Raw genomic sequence first — 19,686 nt, forward strand, 5'->3', positions numbered from 1 at the left:
GTTCCTTGATAACTGCTGCTCCAACTCCTTCTTAAGAACAGCAAATTTTTGTCACTAGATAACTATTGATGCACATGGAGCATGAAGTAAATGTCAGTCCCCTGACTGATGAGGCTTAGCGTAAATATAGCTTGTTCAGCCAGTCTTAAGAGGGTTTAGGATAGCAGTTCCCACTGGCGGCAGCCAGAAGAACATGGGGAAATCTAACAGAAGGAAAAGGTTTCTCTGATAACCTGGAGCAGACAAGCTACGGAAAACAGTAACTTTTCTCTGACCTCAAAGGGCTTGAACAAGGTGATCCAGATAATCACTAGAGCTGCTGCGATGACAAAGGCAGGCAAGGAGCTGGAGACTATATTAATAGAACCTTACTGTTTGTGTTTGAGCTAGAGCTCTGGCTGGTTATCATATGAACAGAAAAGAACCACGAGCTTATTATCCATATGGACTCTACTGCATGTACACCAAACATACAGCTTGCATGTATGGATCTTGCTTCAGTTGTCACCTGGATTTGAAAGTGGAACAAAGACGACAGGCATCTTTAGGAGAAGCGTGTAGAGGTAGCTATTTTGGAGAACTGGATTTTATTCTTCTGTGACAACTGGAAACAATCATGACTTTTCACATGTTATCTCTAAATATATTCTGAATTTGACCCTCCTTCTGATGCAAAAATGATAAATAGTAATAGCCAAAAATGAAGTCAAGAGGAGATGTAATGTATGAAGCATGATATAACACTAAAAACTACTAAAACTCAAGTAGAAGTATTGACAAAGTTGGGTACCCCAAAATAATAAAGACTTCTGGCTCTAATCTCTGGGCCTTCCCTCCCAAACGCAGTGTTTGTCAAACACTGTGCTACGCTATGTGGTAAGTACTATGAAATACATCTGTAGGACAGTTAAGCCCATCTTCTAAAAGTTCTTTGGACCCTTAGAACACAAAAGCAGCTGCACCTCCAGACTAAGCATGATGACTACACATTCATGTGAGCAAAGGCAGGAGAAGCACATACAACATTTCTTTTACAGATGCTGAGATACTAACCCCACCTTTCCTCTCCAACTTTTGCATAAGCGAGCCTCACCAGAAGAACAACATGTAGAGATCAGCTCTCTGTAGCTAAACCCTAGATGAAATCCTCTTCCTCCACATCCCCCATAAGGGTCCTACCAGGGACATGCACCTAGTATTTCTGTTGTAGTAGTAGCTATTAAAATACAGAAAGGCATTCTCCACTCTTGCTACTGCAGACTTGCCACTGTTTTTAAAACTGTTCTGTATATCAAATAGGACTAAATAAAGCAGCTCCTTTTTCACTAGTAAAAAGAATAACTGGCCCTGACTGCCTTTCCCTTTTGTAAGCAAGGAACAGGGAGAGAGTGTTCTCCCTACTGACAACAGGCAGAATGGTATGTATTCTTTGGCATGGAAAAAGAATCAGCTGAAAGTCCCTGCCCAGCACTATTCAGCCCTGTACAAGTTCAAACATTGAGCTTGTGCAACAGAAACTGTGCCAAACCTGCCTTCCAATTTTTATTTTTTTTTTAAGCTTTCAGTGCAGCAGTATACATTCCCTCTTTCCACCCCACTGCTTGACCCTTCTGCACCAAAATCCTCCCCAAAATAATCTACGCTTTTATTCAAGCTTCCCCTCCCCCAACAGAGGGCTGTTCTGATGCACCATGTGTACACATGCACTACAGATGACAAGAGGGTTTCTGGGCTGCCCCCCAGCAAACTACTAGGGCAGAACAGTTTCCTTTTCACTGACTCCAAGGACCTCTGAAGCAGAACCCATTTTGCAGAGCTAAGGCTGGCCTGTAAATCCTGTGCCTGGAAGATTATGGTTAAGGAGGAAAGAGGATTAAGAAGGAAGAGCATTTAATCTACAAGATCTTGGGCCACATGACAATGAAGGTGGCAACTCTGGTTCCAGACCTAAATGTCTGTTGGTCTTAACCCCAAGTGGACTTTTGCACTACATTTTTTCCATTAATGAAGACCAGTATTTGAACTACACTAACACTTGTCACTGCTTTAATCCATGGAAAGAGCCCAACTTCTTCCTCCTTCCATACACTTGTATATGCCATTCAAAAAATATGGATTTAACCCCGAAGATATACAGAAACCTGATAATGAATTAATATTTGCTCTGAAAAGCAATTCCAGGTTCAAACAGATATTAAGGCATGCTAGAGATCTAAAGTGACCAAATAAAGACCACAGAAGACAGATCATCATGAAAACATTTATTGGCATTCCAATGGTTCAAGATGCAATTCAATTATCAGAACTTTACAAAGGTATCTAAAACAGGATACACAGAGCCCAGCCAAAACCATTTGGTATTGAAAATAGTAAAAACCCCTCAGTTTAAGGTGTTCAGAAGTTTGAATTTATAAAATACATTCTTTCTATGAGAAGCCTATAAAGCTAAGGCTTACCCCCACCAGTGCTTTACTAAGTAGCTTAATATGCCCAGTTAGTTTTAAGAAGGTTCTGTGCTTCACATTTATTTTCTTAATTCAAGAAAGCCTTCTGCAACTGTAGCTATTATAAAGTATCAACAACTTTACCGGAATATAATATCTGAACACTCAACATGAATGCCTCTGGCTCAAATTCAGTCAATACTAGCTCTTCAAATTAAATGCACACCACATTTAAAGATCTGCTGCTTCTTTTACAGGTCTAATAGAAATTGAAAATTTCTTTAATCCCAAATTTAGGACTTTGGAATTAAAGTCCTAAGTTAACATGGAAAAATTAGCATTTGGGGTTTTTTTGTTTGGTTGTTTGGTTGTTTGTTTTATAAAGCAGAACACAAAATAGAGCCTGGCTCTTACGCAGCAACCACAGAATTAAGAGACAGTTGCTAGGGAAGTAAAATTCAATAATTGTTAAGTCTGACTTCAGTATTAGATGAATGTGAGTAGCTGTTGCCTTTAAATGGTTATCAGTATACCAGAGTAAGTGCTTGATCACTTTTAAGTATCCGATTATCCAGGACACTAGCTAAACACTTTGAAGCCATAATTGTGAAGTTATCCTCACAAACACTTTCAAAAAGAAATTTAGTAGCAAAAAATAAGAAGTTTCAGGTTCAGTTGTGACAACATCTGACAGTACCTCTTTTACAGCAAATTTCTGCATTAAGATACGCACCCAAGATTCAGGTGTTTGAGCTTCTGAAGGCTGCTGATCTGTGTAGGCAGCTCCTCAATCTGGTTGTTGAAAAAGTTGAGCACTTCTATGTTTCTCAGGTCTGCGATGTTTGCTGGCACAGCTGTGGGATAGTTTTCACAGTGAGAGACTGCAATTCGAGCAAACTACCTAGACTATAGGCGCTCTACTAGCATCTGTCTTTTGTTCTGTTTGTACAGTGGCTGATGGTAGAAACAGCATCTAATAGCTATTGCAATAAAAGCAAAGTTCATATCAAAACCCCTCCTATCTGGAATCTGTTCCTATTGCTGAAAGCAGACACTTTGTACTCTTCAGAAAATTACTACCAGCACTGTAAGATATTTTGACTAACAAAGACCTTTGCATAGAGAGACAAGGACAACAAATGCTCTCATAGGCTAACTGTCGTGGTTTAACCCCAGTCAGTAACTAAGCACCAGGCAGCAGTTCACTTACTCCCCCACCACCCAGTCCAGTGGGATGGGGGAGAAAATCGGGAAAAGAAGTAAAACTCTTGGGTTGAGATAAGAACGGTTTAATAGAACAGAAGAAACTAATAATGATAATGATAACACTAATAAAGTGACAACAGCAATAATAAAAGGATTGGAATGTACAAATGATGTGCAGGGCAATTGCTCACCACCCGCCGACTGACACCCAGTTAGTCCCCAGCAGTGATTCCCCGCCCCCACTGCCCAGTTCCTAAACTAGATGGGACGTCCCATGGTCTGGAATACACCGTTGGCCAGTTTGGGTCAGGTGCCCTGGCTGCGTCCTGTGCCAACTTCTTGTGGCCCTCCAGCTTTCTCGCTGGCTGGGGATGAGAAGCTGAAATATCCTTGACTTTAGACTAAACACTGTTTAGCAACAACTGTGTTGTATTATCAACATTCTTCTCATACTGAACTCAAAATATAGCACTGTACCAGCTACTGGGAAGACAATTAACTCGATCCCAGCCGAAACCAGGACACTAACAAAGATAAGCAGGCCATCATCTGAGTTCGTGTAGCACACACAGGTCTCAAAAGAGCAGAGCCTAAGAGACTTGGATCATTTCATTATTTGAGTTGAAAAAATACAAGTAGTTACACCAAGACAACAGTTTTATTAAGGGTCTTTAACAGCAAACATGAAATAAAAATCCATTTTTAGCGATGGCCCATTCTGCATACTGCTTAAATAATCTAGTATCCAAGTTCTTGTCGATTTAAGACACAGCAAAATTTACAAAAGTAAGTTCAGCCCTAAAAGATGAACTGTTCAGCCAAGCCCTCCCATAAGTGAATAACTAACTCATCAATACACATACATGGCTACATTGGATTACCAACAAATCAATATCTGGTTATTATCTAGAAACATGAAAAATAAGGCAGAAACAAAATACGAATATGCCTGTGCAGATGAGGTTAAAAAGCTATTCAGATTTGTATCTTTTCCTCCTTAAACCTAGTGAGATTTAAGCAGACAGATGAGGTTAACAAAAAAGAAGGTTGGCAAACCACCTGCACTGAAGCTTGCACCTGTGTTCAATATTCACCTTGGTTCAGTCTCAACTTTGACTGCATCAGGAACCCATAGAGTGCACATCTAACTAATTAGAAGTTTTTATGAGTCCATGATTTTCTCTTATTTGTTGGCATGAGGCAATCTCAGTCTTAAAATTGAGTCAATAATGTTTACAAAGCAGAACATTATAGTATGTCACATTTACTGGATTATAATCTTAATTACATTGTGAACAATAACAGGATCCCTAACAAACACTCTAATTACACTACATAAATATTTCTGTTGAGGGTCATATTCATTGCGGGAGATTTTTAGCAGACTTTTTATAAAGTCACTAAGGCAAATCTGAACATTTAATAGCTCTCCCTCTGTGGTATTTTCCAACTGGTCCATGCGTAATCTGTCACTCAATGATGGCAAGAATTATGTGCCTTCAGAAAGTAGTGTACTACCACTGTTGTTTAAAATTATTCCCAAACAGAAGTTGACTGAGGATTTTAATTGACATAATTCAGCTGTTTCCAGCCTCAACATTTCACCAGAACAGTAATTACCAGTATTAAAATGTTTTCCTTTCAGAAATTAGACTTTATAATTTGACTTTGATGAGATGCACTGGACTGGCAAACAATGTTTCTGCTCTTCTCAAATAGGTACTATGTTTATGCAAGAATAGGAATCAGAAGTACTAGCAAATACAGGTTTTAGTTTAGTCAAAGCCTACTAAACAATGCTGAGACCAAATGCAATTTTCCTGAAGTTATACTATTGATGTAATTAGTAAAAATGCAGTCTGAAGGTTTTGGCCTTCTGAACAGTCTAAGAGATTACACTCTCCTAGAAAAAACAGTGCAACTTAACATTACAAGTTATGCTAAATGTAATGCAGAGCTCTGTTGTGGGAACATTAAAACAAGAGCATGACATTCACGAGGTCAAACTTACCAAACCTATAGTCAGCTTGGCTGCCTACGTGTCAATTCTGTATTTCAATTATTCAGGCTGAAAACCATCACAAGATGATCAAGAAATTAAGAAGCTATTATCCAAGACACTGAAAGTTCTCAAAGCCAACTTAAAAAAGTACATCTTACACCAAGGACAATACTATCACTACAAACACAGGAAGCCCACAGAACTTTTTTGATCTTTCTGTGAAGCTGGACCACAGAAACTGTCAGACTACAGAGACAATTTGTTAGTGCTACCCTCATGTGAGGAAAGACAGTAACACCTGATGTGCATTTCAGCTGAATCAGTGTTGGTTAATGGGCACCTTATATTCACTCAGTCGTATTCACAGTGGATTTAGTTACCTAATGACCACTTGCATCTTGGGAGTAGCAACAAAGCTGTTCTGCACCTGTGAACAGACCACAAGATGGGGACAAGCACCCTCCAAGCAGCCTGACAGAGTCCAAACAATAAGTGACATCAAAGCAAAAAGCTAGACCCAGCTACTGAGCTACCTTGAACTAGCAACACTGATTTAGTCAAATACCTGTCCAAACCAGCTTATTTCCCCCCCTTAAGAATAAATGGATTCTCAAGCTTGTATCTCACTTCTGACTTAAGCTAGGAGACTCTGGGGAGAGGAGGAATCATTTCAAGCAAGAAGGTGAACAGTTAATTTAATTTAAAAAAAACAAAACAAAAAACCACCACACACAAACGCACACACCCCAAACCACAAAATCAAAAAAAACCATGAAACCACCCAGAAAAAGATGACACCTAGACACCAAGACAGGAAGAAAACGCCTTCCAGAGATTTGTTCATGAAGATTACGCTTGTGCTGAAGATCACAGCATCAAAGAGAACCCTAGTTTCAATGGGTTACTACACAGTTAAGAGTCTCAGATTCTACCTACTCATCCAACTTGCAAACACGGGGCAAAAACTCAACTTCCATTGGCTAGTTTATCAGAGGTTTTTAATTTGATTTTCTTTTGTCAGGGCACAGGTGTAAGTGTCCCTAGTGAACAATAGGAGCTGTGTCCTTGCACACTGTCTGCTAAGTTTCTGATATCTGTATAATCCCCACATACTGTATTCCATGTTGTGAATCACACTTAGGATACTTTATATCATTATTTTCTTCAAGCCATACTAATAGCTGCATGGGCAAGCAGGCTGAGATGAGAAAAATGCCTAAAAATTTAGCAAAGGATTTGGATTAAGTACTTTGTGTCTCACCCTGTTAAATCAAAATAAAAAGCCCTAATCCACAATTGTATTTTTTGGTTTGGATGGAGGGGCTTGAGGCATTCCAGGAGAAGAAAAAACAGAAGAGTAGGTCAACACCAGGCTTGTGGTAAGGGAGAGAGGACATTTACCTGTAACAGCTTATTTTCTGGTCCAACAGTTCAGATTAATTTGTAGCATGAATGAATGCTCTCTTGGATTCAAAGAAAAACAGAAGACTGACATTAACTCCTGTACTGGTCTTGTAGCTAAACTGCACAGGTTCAGTACCTTCAGGTCTAAAGATGAGCAGTGGTCAAGCAAGGCTGACTAGGCATATAATGTTTTCTGTTCTGAACTTTACACAACTAAGTGCATCCTGACTACCATCCCACTGTTATGTTGCAAAATTCTTCCCAGATATATAGCAGACTGCCAAATACCAAGAAATTCATGTTCTGGCAATACTGAATTCCACTCGAGTCACCTTCTCATGATGAGCTGTGAGAGTGAACTGTCAGCATCCTGGTTCCATTCACCCACATATTTACAGTACAATCCACAGTGTCTTAACAACTCTTCTAAGACCATCTGCTGCCCAGTGTCATTAACAACTAAACTCCCCCTCAGCAAATGCTAGTAAAATTTGGCAACCCAATGCCTTTGCATTCTCCTGTGAAGCTTCAGTCACATCATGAAAGCCCATTCATATTAAGTCTCACTTCACAAGACCAGGAATGGCTTCCCTCCCCGCCTTGTTCAATACTGGAAATTGCATACAGTGATTCACTATGACAGCTATAGACTTCACCTTGATGTCAAGCGCTTGGCTGAGTGAAAGAGAGGGTCTACAGGCTCCACACCAAGGAATAAGAGGACTTTGTTCGCACTCCTGGAAATAAGGATTGGCAACTTGTTATGCCTCAGAACATTTAAAAAAAAAAATGCTCTTTTTTGCTCTGAAGTTAGTGGCAATTCTTTAGGCACTAAAATATATTCTCAGCAGAGCAGCCTTTCACTCAAGGCAAGTTATTACATTTTATTCCTACATAAGCAGGAGCTGTTTAAAAGTTCTGATAAGATTTCCAAAACATACATAAGAAGGATTAAATGCTACTATTCAATGCCTATGTAACCCCACACCTAAGTGTCCTGAATCTGGACCTTTGTTCTCTCTCCACGACAAGAACCAGAAGCCAACACCAGACATCTATCTTTACTACAGGTCTGGTGTTGCCCTCTGTTGGAGAACAGATACTGGGTTAGATGGACCTTTTATCTAAGGCAGCTATCATGCAGAGCAACATGCTAAGAACATTTAAGTCAGTTAAAACAGCTTGGAGTTAAGTGTCTCAGATGTAACCCTTTCTCATAAAGCAGGAAGTCAAGCGGTTCTCATACCACCACCTAGAACTGACTTCTAGATCCAGCTCCTTTTGTATACCCAACCTCTGACAAAGGAGGAAGAACACAGAAAATGGAAGAGGAGGAAAGGAGGTGCATTTTTTTTCCCTCCAGTTCCACTCTGCCACTCTTTAGTCATTCATCTAGGTTTCAATACAATTGCTCCTGTGGTGGCAGGGCCCTTCATACAGCTGAAAATGCACAGGCTTCAGAAAGTCTCCATTTCAGCAAATGATCTCCAGGACTATTTCTCTTAAAAGCTTCTGTGAAGCACTGGAAAAACCAGGAATCCTCACAACTTCAAAAGTAAACAAACTCAGATGTTTGCAAGACTAAGTCTCCATTTGCTTTTCATCTAAAAGATGAAATCTAGGTTGTTTTGGTTTTTTTTTATTTAGTACGGGCCAACATTAAATCAAACATTTCTGAAGACACTCTTAATAAGAGAGACCCATATCAAAATTTCCTTTACAATTCAGAACTAAAATATAAAACATTTTAGACAAGGAAGCTCAGCTGAAAAACATGACAAGAGTCAGTAAACTACCCAACTGGACAAGTGAAATGATTTTAGTAAAAATGTAAGTCTCCACGAGAGGAACACATGGTATGCAAACTGAGTTAAACATTTCAGTTCATTTATACCTTAACACTGAATGTTCAAAATAAACATTGTCCCACTGCTGCTTGGAAAATCATATCTGTAATACCTACCTATTCATAAAACTGTGTACAAGCAAGCTTATGATCTCCTCAATGAATATGATTCAAAGGCTACAGAAAACCTCCCATTGAATTCAATGGGTTTTGAATCAGACATCAAGTGAAATAAGAATTTTATTTATTTAAAATATGATTAGTTTCTTTGGCATTCACATCTTTAGAAACTTTAAGCTGCAGAATCCCTGTTTTTTCAGAATGTTTCTTTAGCTAATGAAGTAATTTCACAGTACCTAGGAAGATGACGTTCAGTAGTACTCCAAACCTTTACAGGTTCTAAGGGAATATTTATCCAGAAGAGCTATTAAAATAGTACCACTTGTCAGAGAAGAGATTTATAAAGACTATGCCAGTTTCTCATTAAACTCTTCCATTTAAAAGCTGGTCAAGAGTCATATGTACACAGTAAAGAGAACTCAATACAGACCTTTCAGAGTGCTATCAGTCCATTGTAGATCCCAGGTAAGGTTTTCTTGCAAAGAGCAAGAAACTACTACTTAAGCCTACAGTAAAATCTGTGGGCTATACAATATAATAAACCGAGTTCTGCAGACTGTTGCTAATCCAGTTAGAGTCAACAGGAACTTTTAATGAGTAAGGATCCCTTAGAGTAAAGGTCATAAAGACATGAAATGTTACTCACATTTCATGGGGGAGGAAGAATTTAGAATACTAAATATATAATGCATTCTGTGCATCCAATATAACTGTACTCGTAGAGCTGGAGTCATGTTTAGATTAATTTGACAAGGGTTCTGTTATACTGAGAGAAGCAATCAGCTTCACCAAAATGAAAGAGGAATTAGCAGAGGGAGAACACAACAGTTTTCATTTTAAATATTCATAGGCATGCTGATATCATACTTGGCAGTTAACTGGAGAGAATCCTGATCCCAAGTGAAGCATACAGTACTTAATTTACACACTATGTAGTTCAAGTTTCCCCTTTTGCCCACCCTCCAACCCCTTCCAAAGATGGATACTAACCTTCCTCACACTGAAAACATTAAAACCAAACTTGTCTCCTTAATCTTCATCTCTTTCCAGAAACCAGCAGAGTTCTTGTTTACAATTACCCACAGAAGCACTGCAGTTATGAAAATTTTCTTATGAACACGTTTAAATTATATTATAGCTCACTGATGTGCTACTGGGCTAACAAAGCAATTTATCAATAAACAGTTTTAATTTAGAATCCACAGTCTAAGGAGAAGTGCTGTGAGCTCAAGAAAGGCTGAGAAGATACTGGGAATCAAGTGACATCTAGTGAAGACAAAGGACAAATCTGTTCTCCTCTGAGAAGAAAGCTTAAGATGCACTTCAGAGTTTGGAGAGATACTAGAAACCAGGGGCTAAGGTTAGGAAGGGATTACTAGGTTGAAAATAAATCACCTAACAGCAAAGAACTGAAACCACACCAAAATAGCTCACAAAAATCTGATGTTTGTTGGCTTTTTTACAGCAGTAAGGAACAGTACTGTTCAAGTGAGGGTGGGTATAAAAATGCGGATATGAACATGGCCCTTCATGCCTACAAATAATTTTGAAGAAAACAGAGTATTAGCCAAGCTTTTTGAATTAGTGTGACATGCAAGTACTGTAGTGGACCACAGCATCTTCAGCTTCAAGAACTGTTTTGAGGAGTGCACAGTTTATCCAAGATGCTTTGCTATCTCACTCTTATGTCAGGAGAAAAAAAAAAACACCATGTGGCACACCAGGCAACAGTTGAAGAACGCAGGCTACATCCCCTTGTAACGGGTCAGATCATCTGTATGCGTTGATATTTTAACAGCAGGGAATGGTTTAGAAAAATAACTTCTGCAGGACTACAGAACTTTAGCTGATAGTGTTAAATTGAGATTTATTATTAGGCTTCCACCAAATGCAATTGCAAATGGTCTTCACTAAATCTCAGTGAGTCTCCTCCAGGTGTTTAAGTTGTTTCAGAGTTTCACACTACTGCACAGTAGCTGGCTTTAGTTAAATCAAAGCAGCTGAAGTTCAGCATGCTCACCTTCCCCTCCCTCAATATTCTCCTTACTGCAGTCTATTTCACATGCTTTCTGCAGTTCGCAAGAGGGACTAACCAAAGATGCCCTGAACATCAGGTCTTGAACTGATACTATAGGTTAACCCCTCACAGGTCAAGGTCACTTCAGTCTCTTACTCAGAATATTGACCTGCTCATGTGCTTTTAGCAGTGCTTGTTTACAAAATCCTGCTTTCACTGTATCTAAAACAAATAGTCCATAATTTCATTTTGGTTTATTGGACAGTATTAGTAGTTTACACTTTTTATATCACTGAAATGTTTTTTAAGAACTCCCATAGGACTATTTTTCACTGCTACTTGCATCAACTGACTCTTCGCCCCATTCAGCATCACAGACTGCCATGCTGACACCGTTTATCAGAGACACCACCCCATCCTCTAAACACACACAGGAAGAGGCTGCAGTAAAAGAGCTCACCACTGCTCAAAAGCAAAGTCAGCACATGTGTTTACACATGATGTTCTTGTTCCAGCCCTCAGAGCTGGGAATGAATTAAACTCCCTCCTAATTTGGGCTCCCTATACCTAGTACTTAAAGCAACTTCTTTGAATCCATATGGTAGAGGTCTCCCTGCACTTCTACGTTAGCTGATCCCAGGCTTCAGCTGACTGTACGTTTCATTTTGAGCTACAGCAGATATTCATCCTAGACAAAAGAAACCATGTTACCACAAATTGCCCATCCTCAGATAAAGATCAGGAAATTACTTCACCCTAAGTGTTATTTCACTCTACAATATTTTTGACACAAGGGAAAAAAAAAATGGAAAAAGTAAGGCCAGATGGGTGAGTGGTCTGAAGGGAAATGCTATGTCATTATACACTTCAAACAACACACACCTGATTGATTACTAGAAGAACAAAAAGAATACATAGAAAATAGAGTACAAAACCAAGTATATAAAACTAAATCTAGTTTCCCCTCAATCTAGACCAAATCTACCTTTCACCTCTGTCCTTCAATATTAGCAACAAAAAAATTCCACTCCGCTTGTTAGACAGTAAATTCTTTAAGATGATAGAGAATTAGCTCTTTAATGAAGTGAGTTCACTTGTGCAACATTCACTAGCTTTGAAAATGCCAACTTGAAAATAGTCTACACCTGGCAACAGGTTTTCCAACAATTTTACATTACAACCTGTACATACACATGGAGAAAGATCATTTATATGGGTCTCCCACAAAAAAAATTACAGCTATTTTAAGACATTGGGAGATATGTGAAGACACAAGAAATTTGTACTAAAACATGTCAGAAAACATTGAGACTACAAAAGGAGTTAATATGTTCCCAGATGCCTTTTAATAAGACAACACCAGCTGCTGAAGAACTATGTTAAAAGACAAGTGATTTGTGTCTAGTGCCATATTTAGCGTGTACACTTACTTATTATGCAAAACTAACTTTGTTGCCATACAGCACAAACTTTGACAATTTCATTTACACATAAATTGGGGTAGTTTCAGCATGCACTCTTTATACCATTACAGCACAAAACTCTCTCATAAATTATTCTGCTTCATTCTCCCAAAGTTTCTTAAGACCAAAATTTATATTATTTAAAGCTAAAATGCTCTACCATCTGTAGTTTCTCAGAACCAAAGGTTTGGGATTTTTTCAGGGAGGAAAAAAAGGTAACAAGGTATTTAATCTAAATATTTGTGCAGAACTCAGATGTCATAAATTTAGTAAGGCATTATGTACGGGGATCTCCTTTTCCCTCCCTCTCACATCCCCCTGTGCACTGCATTCATAAAGATATTTCCCTTTAGAGATCCCTGCACCAGAAATAGGAAGTAAAAAGAAATCAAAATATATAATTAAAATTAAAGGCTTATAGTTAATTTAAAGCACCACTCCTAAGCACAGTTGAGAGGCCACTGTCAGGCAGAAGTCTTGTGCTTTGGACACAACCCTAGTTTCGCTCAGCAGATAGGTTACCTGCACCATTGTGGGGTATATCATGTCAGTACAACAGTGTGGAATGACTTACCAGAAGGAAGCAGAGGCAGAAGCAAAGTAGGGGAGAATACAAGAAGCAACAAAGAGTATATGGGCATCTAGTTCTCCCCCAGAAGTCAGCAAGTTTGCTATATAAATAACTTGATACCAGGCAAAATGCAAAGTGTCAGACAATACCAGTGGGAGACACCATAACACGTTTCAGCAGTCTGAAGAAGACAAAGCAGCTAGACTGGGAAGGAATTCAGGACAGACAGATGCAGTGTTGCTGTCTTTGGACTACCTCCAATACATCTAGGTATACAGTACAGCCAGAAAGGTGACTTAGAAAGGAGACGCCCCAATATAAAAATGACACCAAGGGATTTTAGCAGCATGTTAAATAAGATCAAGGACACAGTCAAGAGGGTTAACAGCAATGAAGGGACAAGCTTCTGTGCTGGTCACACACAGACAGCAGGACAATTTAGAAGGTGATGGTAGAGCAAAGAAACAGTAAGTTGTGTGAGCAGAAAAAAAAAAAAGTTTTGAACTGCTCTGCTGGAATAAGGCAAAATCCACAAGGATTATAAAAAGGGTGACTACATGGCTGTCAAAGGAATGCAATTAATGAGACACAGCTATTCTGACAGGATCAGAAAGTGAACTCAGAAACAAAATTCAGGTGTGGAAATGGGAGCCAGCAGCAAAAAACTAATGGATCACTTCACAAAAAGGAAAGGACTAAAGATGAGTAAAAGATTACACTCAAGAATCAAGGAATCAGCAATGGAAAAAGGAGAGGACAGAGAATGTGACATCAGGTAATAGAGGGGAGGTTTGAGAAAAAAATAGTTGTTACCAACCTCTCATCATTCAGACATTAACTAATAATGGGCAAGGAATCAGAGCATGAGAGCAAAAGGATAGAAAAATCATCAGGAGTGAGATATGAATAGCAGACAACCTTTGAGAATGTTTAAATGCAGCACAAGAATATGGTGAAACTGGCAAGCATAGGATCACCTGAGCTTAAGGAGACTGAGGAGAATAGCAAAAACTAAGCTGCTGTCCTCCACTACCTACCAGGCAGGCTGAATTGCTGCCAGGAGCACAAGCGCCTTCCCACGAAATAAACTGCTAAAGCTATTTAAACAGTGACCTCTAATGGACAAATCGTATAATACCGGTACTTCTACTGAGCAGAAACACGAACTCCAGGCACGATCAGGTGATGACACAAAAGCTAGAATCTCTGAATAGATTCTCCAAATGATTACAACATCAATTAATCATCTCATGGAGTCAAATAACTGTTACAGTAGTTACAAGTCATCAAAAAACTTACAGCATATCCCAAAAATAAGTGAAAATAAACATGTCAAGTTAGCAGTGCAATAGCTGTGCCCGTACCGATGACTGGTAAATTGTACCCGTTGTCAATGGTGAAAGTAACCTTTAACATCCCAGCCTGCTTTCCAGTCACGTCTTCCCCTCTGTGCACTCCCGGGCTGGACTACCTTAGGGTTAACCTAAGCTTCTGAGAGCTCTTCAAGCACACTTCCTATTCATTATGTAGTACTGGGATTTTAATTGTCAAACTTCACCAGCGTACCAAGTAAGGATATTAAGTGTCACTATACTAGAATGTGAAATTTTGCATATGCTTGAAGCAGCGGGAGAATACCTTGAGTTAGCCTAGCTATCTAAAGTCTACAAGTTTCAGTACCACTTAATGGCAAAATAGTTCACAAAAGCTGCTCTGCAAGGAAAAAATAAGTCAGGTAAGGATAAGCCACAATATATATGCTCAGTTTCCTTTAAAAATGGGAGGGTTTGTTTTGCTAATTCTGCTCCAATTACTGCTCACTTACAAATCTAGTGGCATAAGAGGACCAAAAGGTGAAGCCTAATCTACCCTGCCAACTTCAGTTCAAGCCTGCAAATGTACTTTTTTTTTTTCCAAAGACAGCCATTTGGTGTTCTAGTGCAACCAATTTGTAAAAAAAGCTAAGCCCTCAAGACAATGTGATACACAAACCTCATTCCCAGATGGAGAAAAAAAAAAAACAAAAAAAAACCCAAAAAACCAAACCAAAAACCTCATACTCACTCATCTATTTTACACTGTCTCCCAGAGCTCCAAACCATTCTGCTTGAAATGACATGGGGCAAGTCCCAGAGTAGGAAAGACAGCCAAGCTTGGCAACATGCCTTTCCTCTCCCTGACCTGGGCTCCCTGGACATCCAATATTCTGCAATTCCAAACTTGTACCCCAGAACCATTATGAAACCACAAACTGTAGCTGAAGAGGTTTGAACAAAGTAGGACAAAGTTTGATTTCAAGAACTTCTATGACAAACTCCTTAACACAAAACTTCAGAAGCCTCATGACAGTCCAAACTGTTGGAAACCAAGCACAGCATAACATGCAACTGGCATGGCCACCCCAGCATCAACCATGGAACAGCAATGTAAGAGGAAACATGCTGGCTGGCTCTGCAAAACACGCAGATCTACACCAACACCTTAAGTTCACTTTCGTCCTGCACAGCAGTGTCAGAAAGAACAAGTGCCCAGAATTGCTGCAGACTTCAAGAGAAGTTACATTCCACTTGAACTTGGATGAAGCAGTCCTAAGTAGAAGTGCACAAAACAGTAGAATGGATACCCATAAAAATTACTACTGTTGCACAAAAGATGTGGAAACAATATTTGTGATTGACCACACTGATCAAGCATGGTTTCTACAGAAGTATGTCCTGTGGCTTCAACTCCCTCCGTACCCCTCCAGCACAGCTATCCTAATTCCCTACCACTATTCATGTCCTATTAACAGTCCCACTGAGCAGGAGGTGAATGTCACCTGTATGTCCCCCAGCTACCATCAAATGACATGGAACAAAGACAACTTGGTCACATCTACCCAAATTAATCCACCACACTGAAGGGCAAGTCTCTATCATTCAGCCACTCATTTCCACAAATTCGATGAACATTTGTCAGGACTTCTATTCCATTTATTTTGAAGTTAGCCAATAGGTTCAAAAGACACCTGGGTCAGGATCAGACGACCTATGCAGGCTAATAACATAAGCATGACTGTCTTTAATTTTGCTTCTCAGCTGTATACTGGATAGAAGGCCTGAAATAAACTAAATGATGGATCAAAAAACTCCCAGTACAATACATGGAGACACTGGCCCATATGTCTACATTGAGTTAAGAAAAAACACACTCACTTTCTCCCTCTGCTTTCAATTGGATTGTCAAAGGAGACTCCAAAGTGGAATCAACCCATGTTTGCCACTTAGGCAGCAACTGGTTCAACAAGACTGCAGAATTGCAGCTGTTCAGCTTCCCCCAGAGTTTTGCTTCTGATTTTGAAGCACAAAAAGTTCACATCAAGCAGCAAAGGACAGACTCAAGTGTTTCAGAAGTTACTAGAGCAGAAGCAGGCAGTTCAAGAATCTTCCATTAGCACAGCACCAGACAGCTGGAAAAAATCCAGCCTCTGATTCTCCAGAAAAATCAATGTGGATTTGAGTACTTCTGATAATGAATGATTTAGACATGTAAATGCACAAGCACCAACAGTATGAATGGCATACTAAAAATATTAACAAAAAGCATGCCACAAAAATATTCTAAGCAATGTGATGGATTTAATGGTACTGTCCTCATCCTTGCTAATGAAACTTTACTTACTTTTAATAGAGTTTGCTGGCAAAAATATGAACTATGGTTACATAAAAATATGCATATCCAGTTTTTACATGTATTTATTCTTCCAGATAGACATATTTACTCTAAACAGCAGAAAAAAAAGCAAGCAGAACACTCATTTAAATGGCAGAAAACTAGTAGAAGATGCTAATATGACCTTAGTGTAGCATGTCAAGTGTCACTGCCACCAGCTTCCTAGTCATTTTAAGAACAATCTGCTAAGACAATTAATTACATAGCTTAAAAGATTAGGTCAACAGTGTCAAATATGAGAATATGAACTTGAAATTTAGCCTTTTAAAAATGCATGCTGTCTATTTAAATGTCTACATCAATTTGTGAAAGAATAGTAAGTTACAGACTTGATGAGCTACTTCTCAAGAGAAGCAGTGGTTTTACCTTCCCATAAAAGAAATCCAAACATAGCAATTAGAAAGGCTGACAGAATCCCTTGGCTGAGAGAACAGATAATACTTGCAGCCTGCTGATCTAAGGGCTACTTCAGAAGAAAGCAGTAATTAAAAGTTGAGATTTAATCTAACACAATTTTAGAGTAGTGGCAATCCTTAAACTGGTATTGTGAAAACTGAAACTGCTTTAAACAAATGGTGTACTCTGCATTTTTCTTGAATAGTTAAAGTCAACGTGAACACATCCTTCTTGGATATCTCTTCTTACCCTATCTTTTTCCTTCTCTAGCCAGGTCTACAGCTAAGACGCATAGCTAGGACATAAGTTAGTTACTTAGCTTTTAACTCTGGTGCTTATGCAGAAGCATGTCACCCTCCCCAGGCTCAGTTCTCAGACAGTCAAGTTTACCACTATGCAAGTCTCCTTGCAGGAGTTTCAGCCTGTCTTCTCTTCCTCAGAGCAAGGTAGATATCTGCTACCTGCCCAGCCAGCCGTGTGTTCAGCTGAACTCACCCTTTAGGTACATTTAAGATTTGTAAGGTGTCACGTGGAAGAGATTATTAAGTCCTTGGAAATATGTTAGCTTTCAGAAGTTGTAGGATTTTTACAAATCCCAGAGAAAGCATAGTCAAGTTTACCAAGAGTAATGCTTACAACTTGCTTCATCCTTGTGCCAGGTAAGCAGCCATTCAGACAGAAGATACCAGAGCAAATAATCAGCACCAGAGAGAAGTTCTGCCTGGCAGCACTAGGTACCCAACTTTGTATGCATTATCTGACCACGAGCATTAGATAGAGGTGTGCAGAATGAACCGCTATCTCAAGGCGCCCACAACCCTCCAGAAGCTGCAGAGAAAGCTGAAGTGGCTGGATACAATTAACTGCCTAGCTTTTAAACAGCTCAAGTTCAGAGACAGACATCTCCTTGCAGTGACCTAAGGGAACACAAAAGCCACCAGCTCGGTGGCCATGTAGCCCAACTCCATCAGTGGCTGGGAACAGATGCCAGATCGCAATATGCCGAAAGCAAGTTTACCATAATTTTTTTCAAAAACATTCTCTCAGCTTCCAGCTATTCAGAACTTCATGACTTTCTTAACCCAGGGTACAGCTGTGTGTGTAATAGTGATGCTTATGATTTTCCCTGCCTGAATTTTCCCATGAATTTACCCATCGGTTATCATTTACATGTTAGATGGATAAAAATTGCTGGTCGTATTTATAAATAAATTGAGATTTCTTTGAAAACTACAATAGGGACAAAAACAAATAGCAAGATGCCAGTCTAGAGGACACTATGCAATCCACTATGCAAAGGGCCTAGAATAACTAATTCATACTTCTCACAGCAACTCATATAGTGCCCATAATTTTAACTCTTTATACTACTACAAACCCTTTAAGCTATGCATTAGTACCCAATAAACTGCATCCAGAGTAGAAGTGTTTATGTGCTAGAATCTAAGAATATTTTAATTTTTTCCCTCATGCTTAATCCTCTGCAAATGCTCAAAGTCTTAAGTGAGATTTTTGCATTAATACGTATGTTTTAAATAACACATACCATCTTACAGCTTGTGCAGCAAGTAGTTTAGAGTTCAATAGGCTGGGGTTTATTGGTTTGTTTGCTAGGGGTTTTTCTGTTCGTGTTTGGTTTTGTGTTTTTTTAAACCCATCTCAATTTGTAGAGCTTTCCTCGGGTACAGCCTGGTACATGTCAAAGCACCTACCCAATCATCTCATCAACACGCGCTCCCTTTGCAGGTTCCATTCCCCTCCCCATTTCATGCACTCTTAAAAAATTCAGTTCCAAAAAGGGAAGGACTGGTTGAAATAGAAATCCACTGTCACATGCAGAGAACAGACAAGGACAAGCAGAACACCAACAATACCAACACTTTTCTTCTCTTTAGAAGATGCACAGTAACAGGGACCAGATGAAGCTCACTGCTTGTCTTTCAAAAACCAAGCAGCAGGAACGTTTGCACAAGACACTGATGAGTAAGCCTGAAGCATTCTCCTACAAAAAAATATTTTTTTTGCCTTGCAAAAGTCAGTCTGATATATGCTTCCACTAAGTTGAGTCTCATATTTATGTTGCTCTCATGACATGTTATTCACCAACACCTAACTTAAGGGCTTCTTTAATATGGGAAGTAGGATCCACAACATAGTAACTGAAGGTGGTGTGGGCAGTACAAGCAAGAGACAACTTACGCTCAAAGGATGATTTTATTTTTTTTTTGCAGAAGTAGACTGCTTGACTTTCATGCCTGAAGCTCACATTCAGTTGGCCTTGCTCACATATGTTTGGTTATACATATAATGCAGTTGAGGTGTAATTTATTTTTACTTGCTTCAGTCAAATTAATTACCCATCTACCAAAATGCAAACTGTATCATTTCAGATACAGTTAAAAAAACAAAATCCAGAAGTCCTCACCAAAACGAAAGAACTTCAGAGCCATGGTAGGGAATGGATTTTTGGCTGAACTGGTAACAAGTCTGATAATTACAGATCTTC

At 39.2% G+C, this 19,686-nt stretch overlaps 1 protein-coding gene across 3 annotated transcripts in view; it reads right to left on the reverse strand.

The window, feature by feature from the left end:
* RSU1 (Ras suppressor protein 1) overlaps positions 1-19,686 on the reverse strand; it is a 111,704-nt gene that overhangs the window by 81,785 nt on the left and 10,233 nt on the right. For all 3 annotated transcript variants that reach the window (XR_007505774.1, XM_049798091.1, XM_049798092.1), the window contains one exon: positions 3,178-3,298. Coding sequence is in view for 2 of the 3 variants with exons in the window: in XM_049798091.1 (XP_049654048.1) it covers positions 3,178-3,298 (121 nt within the window). In the remaining variant the exon portion in view is untranslated. The remainder of the gene's footprint in view (positions 1-3,177; positions 3,299-19,686) is intronic.

The sequence above is a fragment of the Accipiter gentilis genome, chromosome 4 (assembly GCF_929443795.1).
Source record: "Accipiter gentilis chromosome 4, bAccGen1.1, whole genome shotgun sequence".
Lineage (NCBI taxonomy): Eukaryota > Metazoa > Chordata > Aves > Accipitriformes > Accipitridae > Astur > Astur gentilis.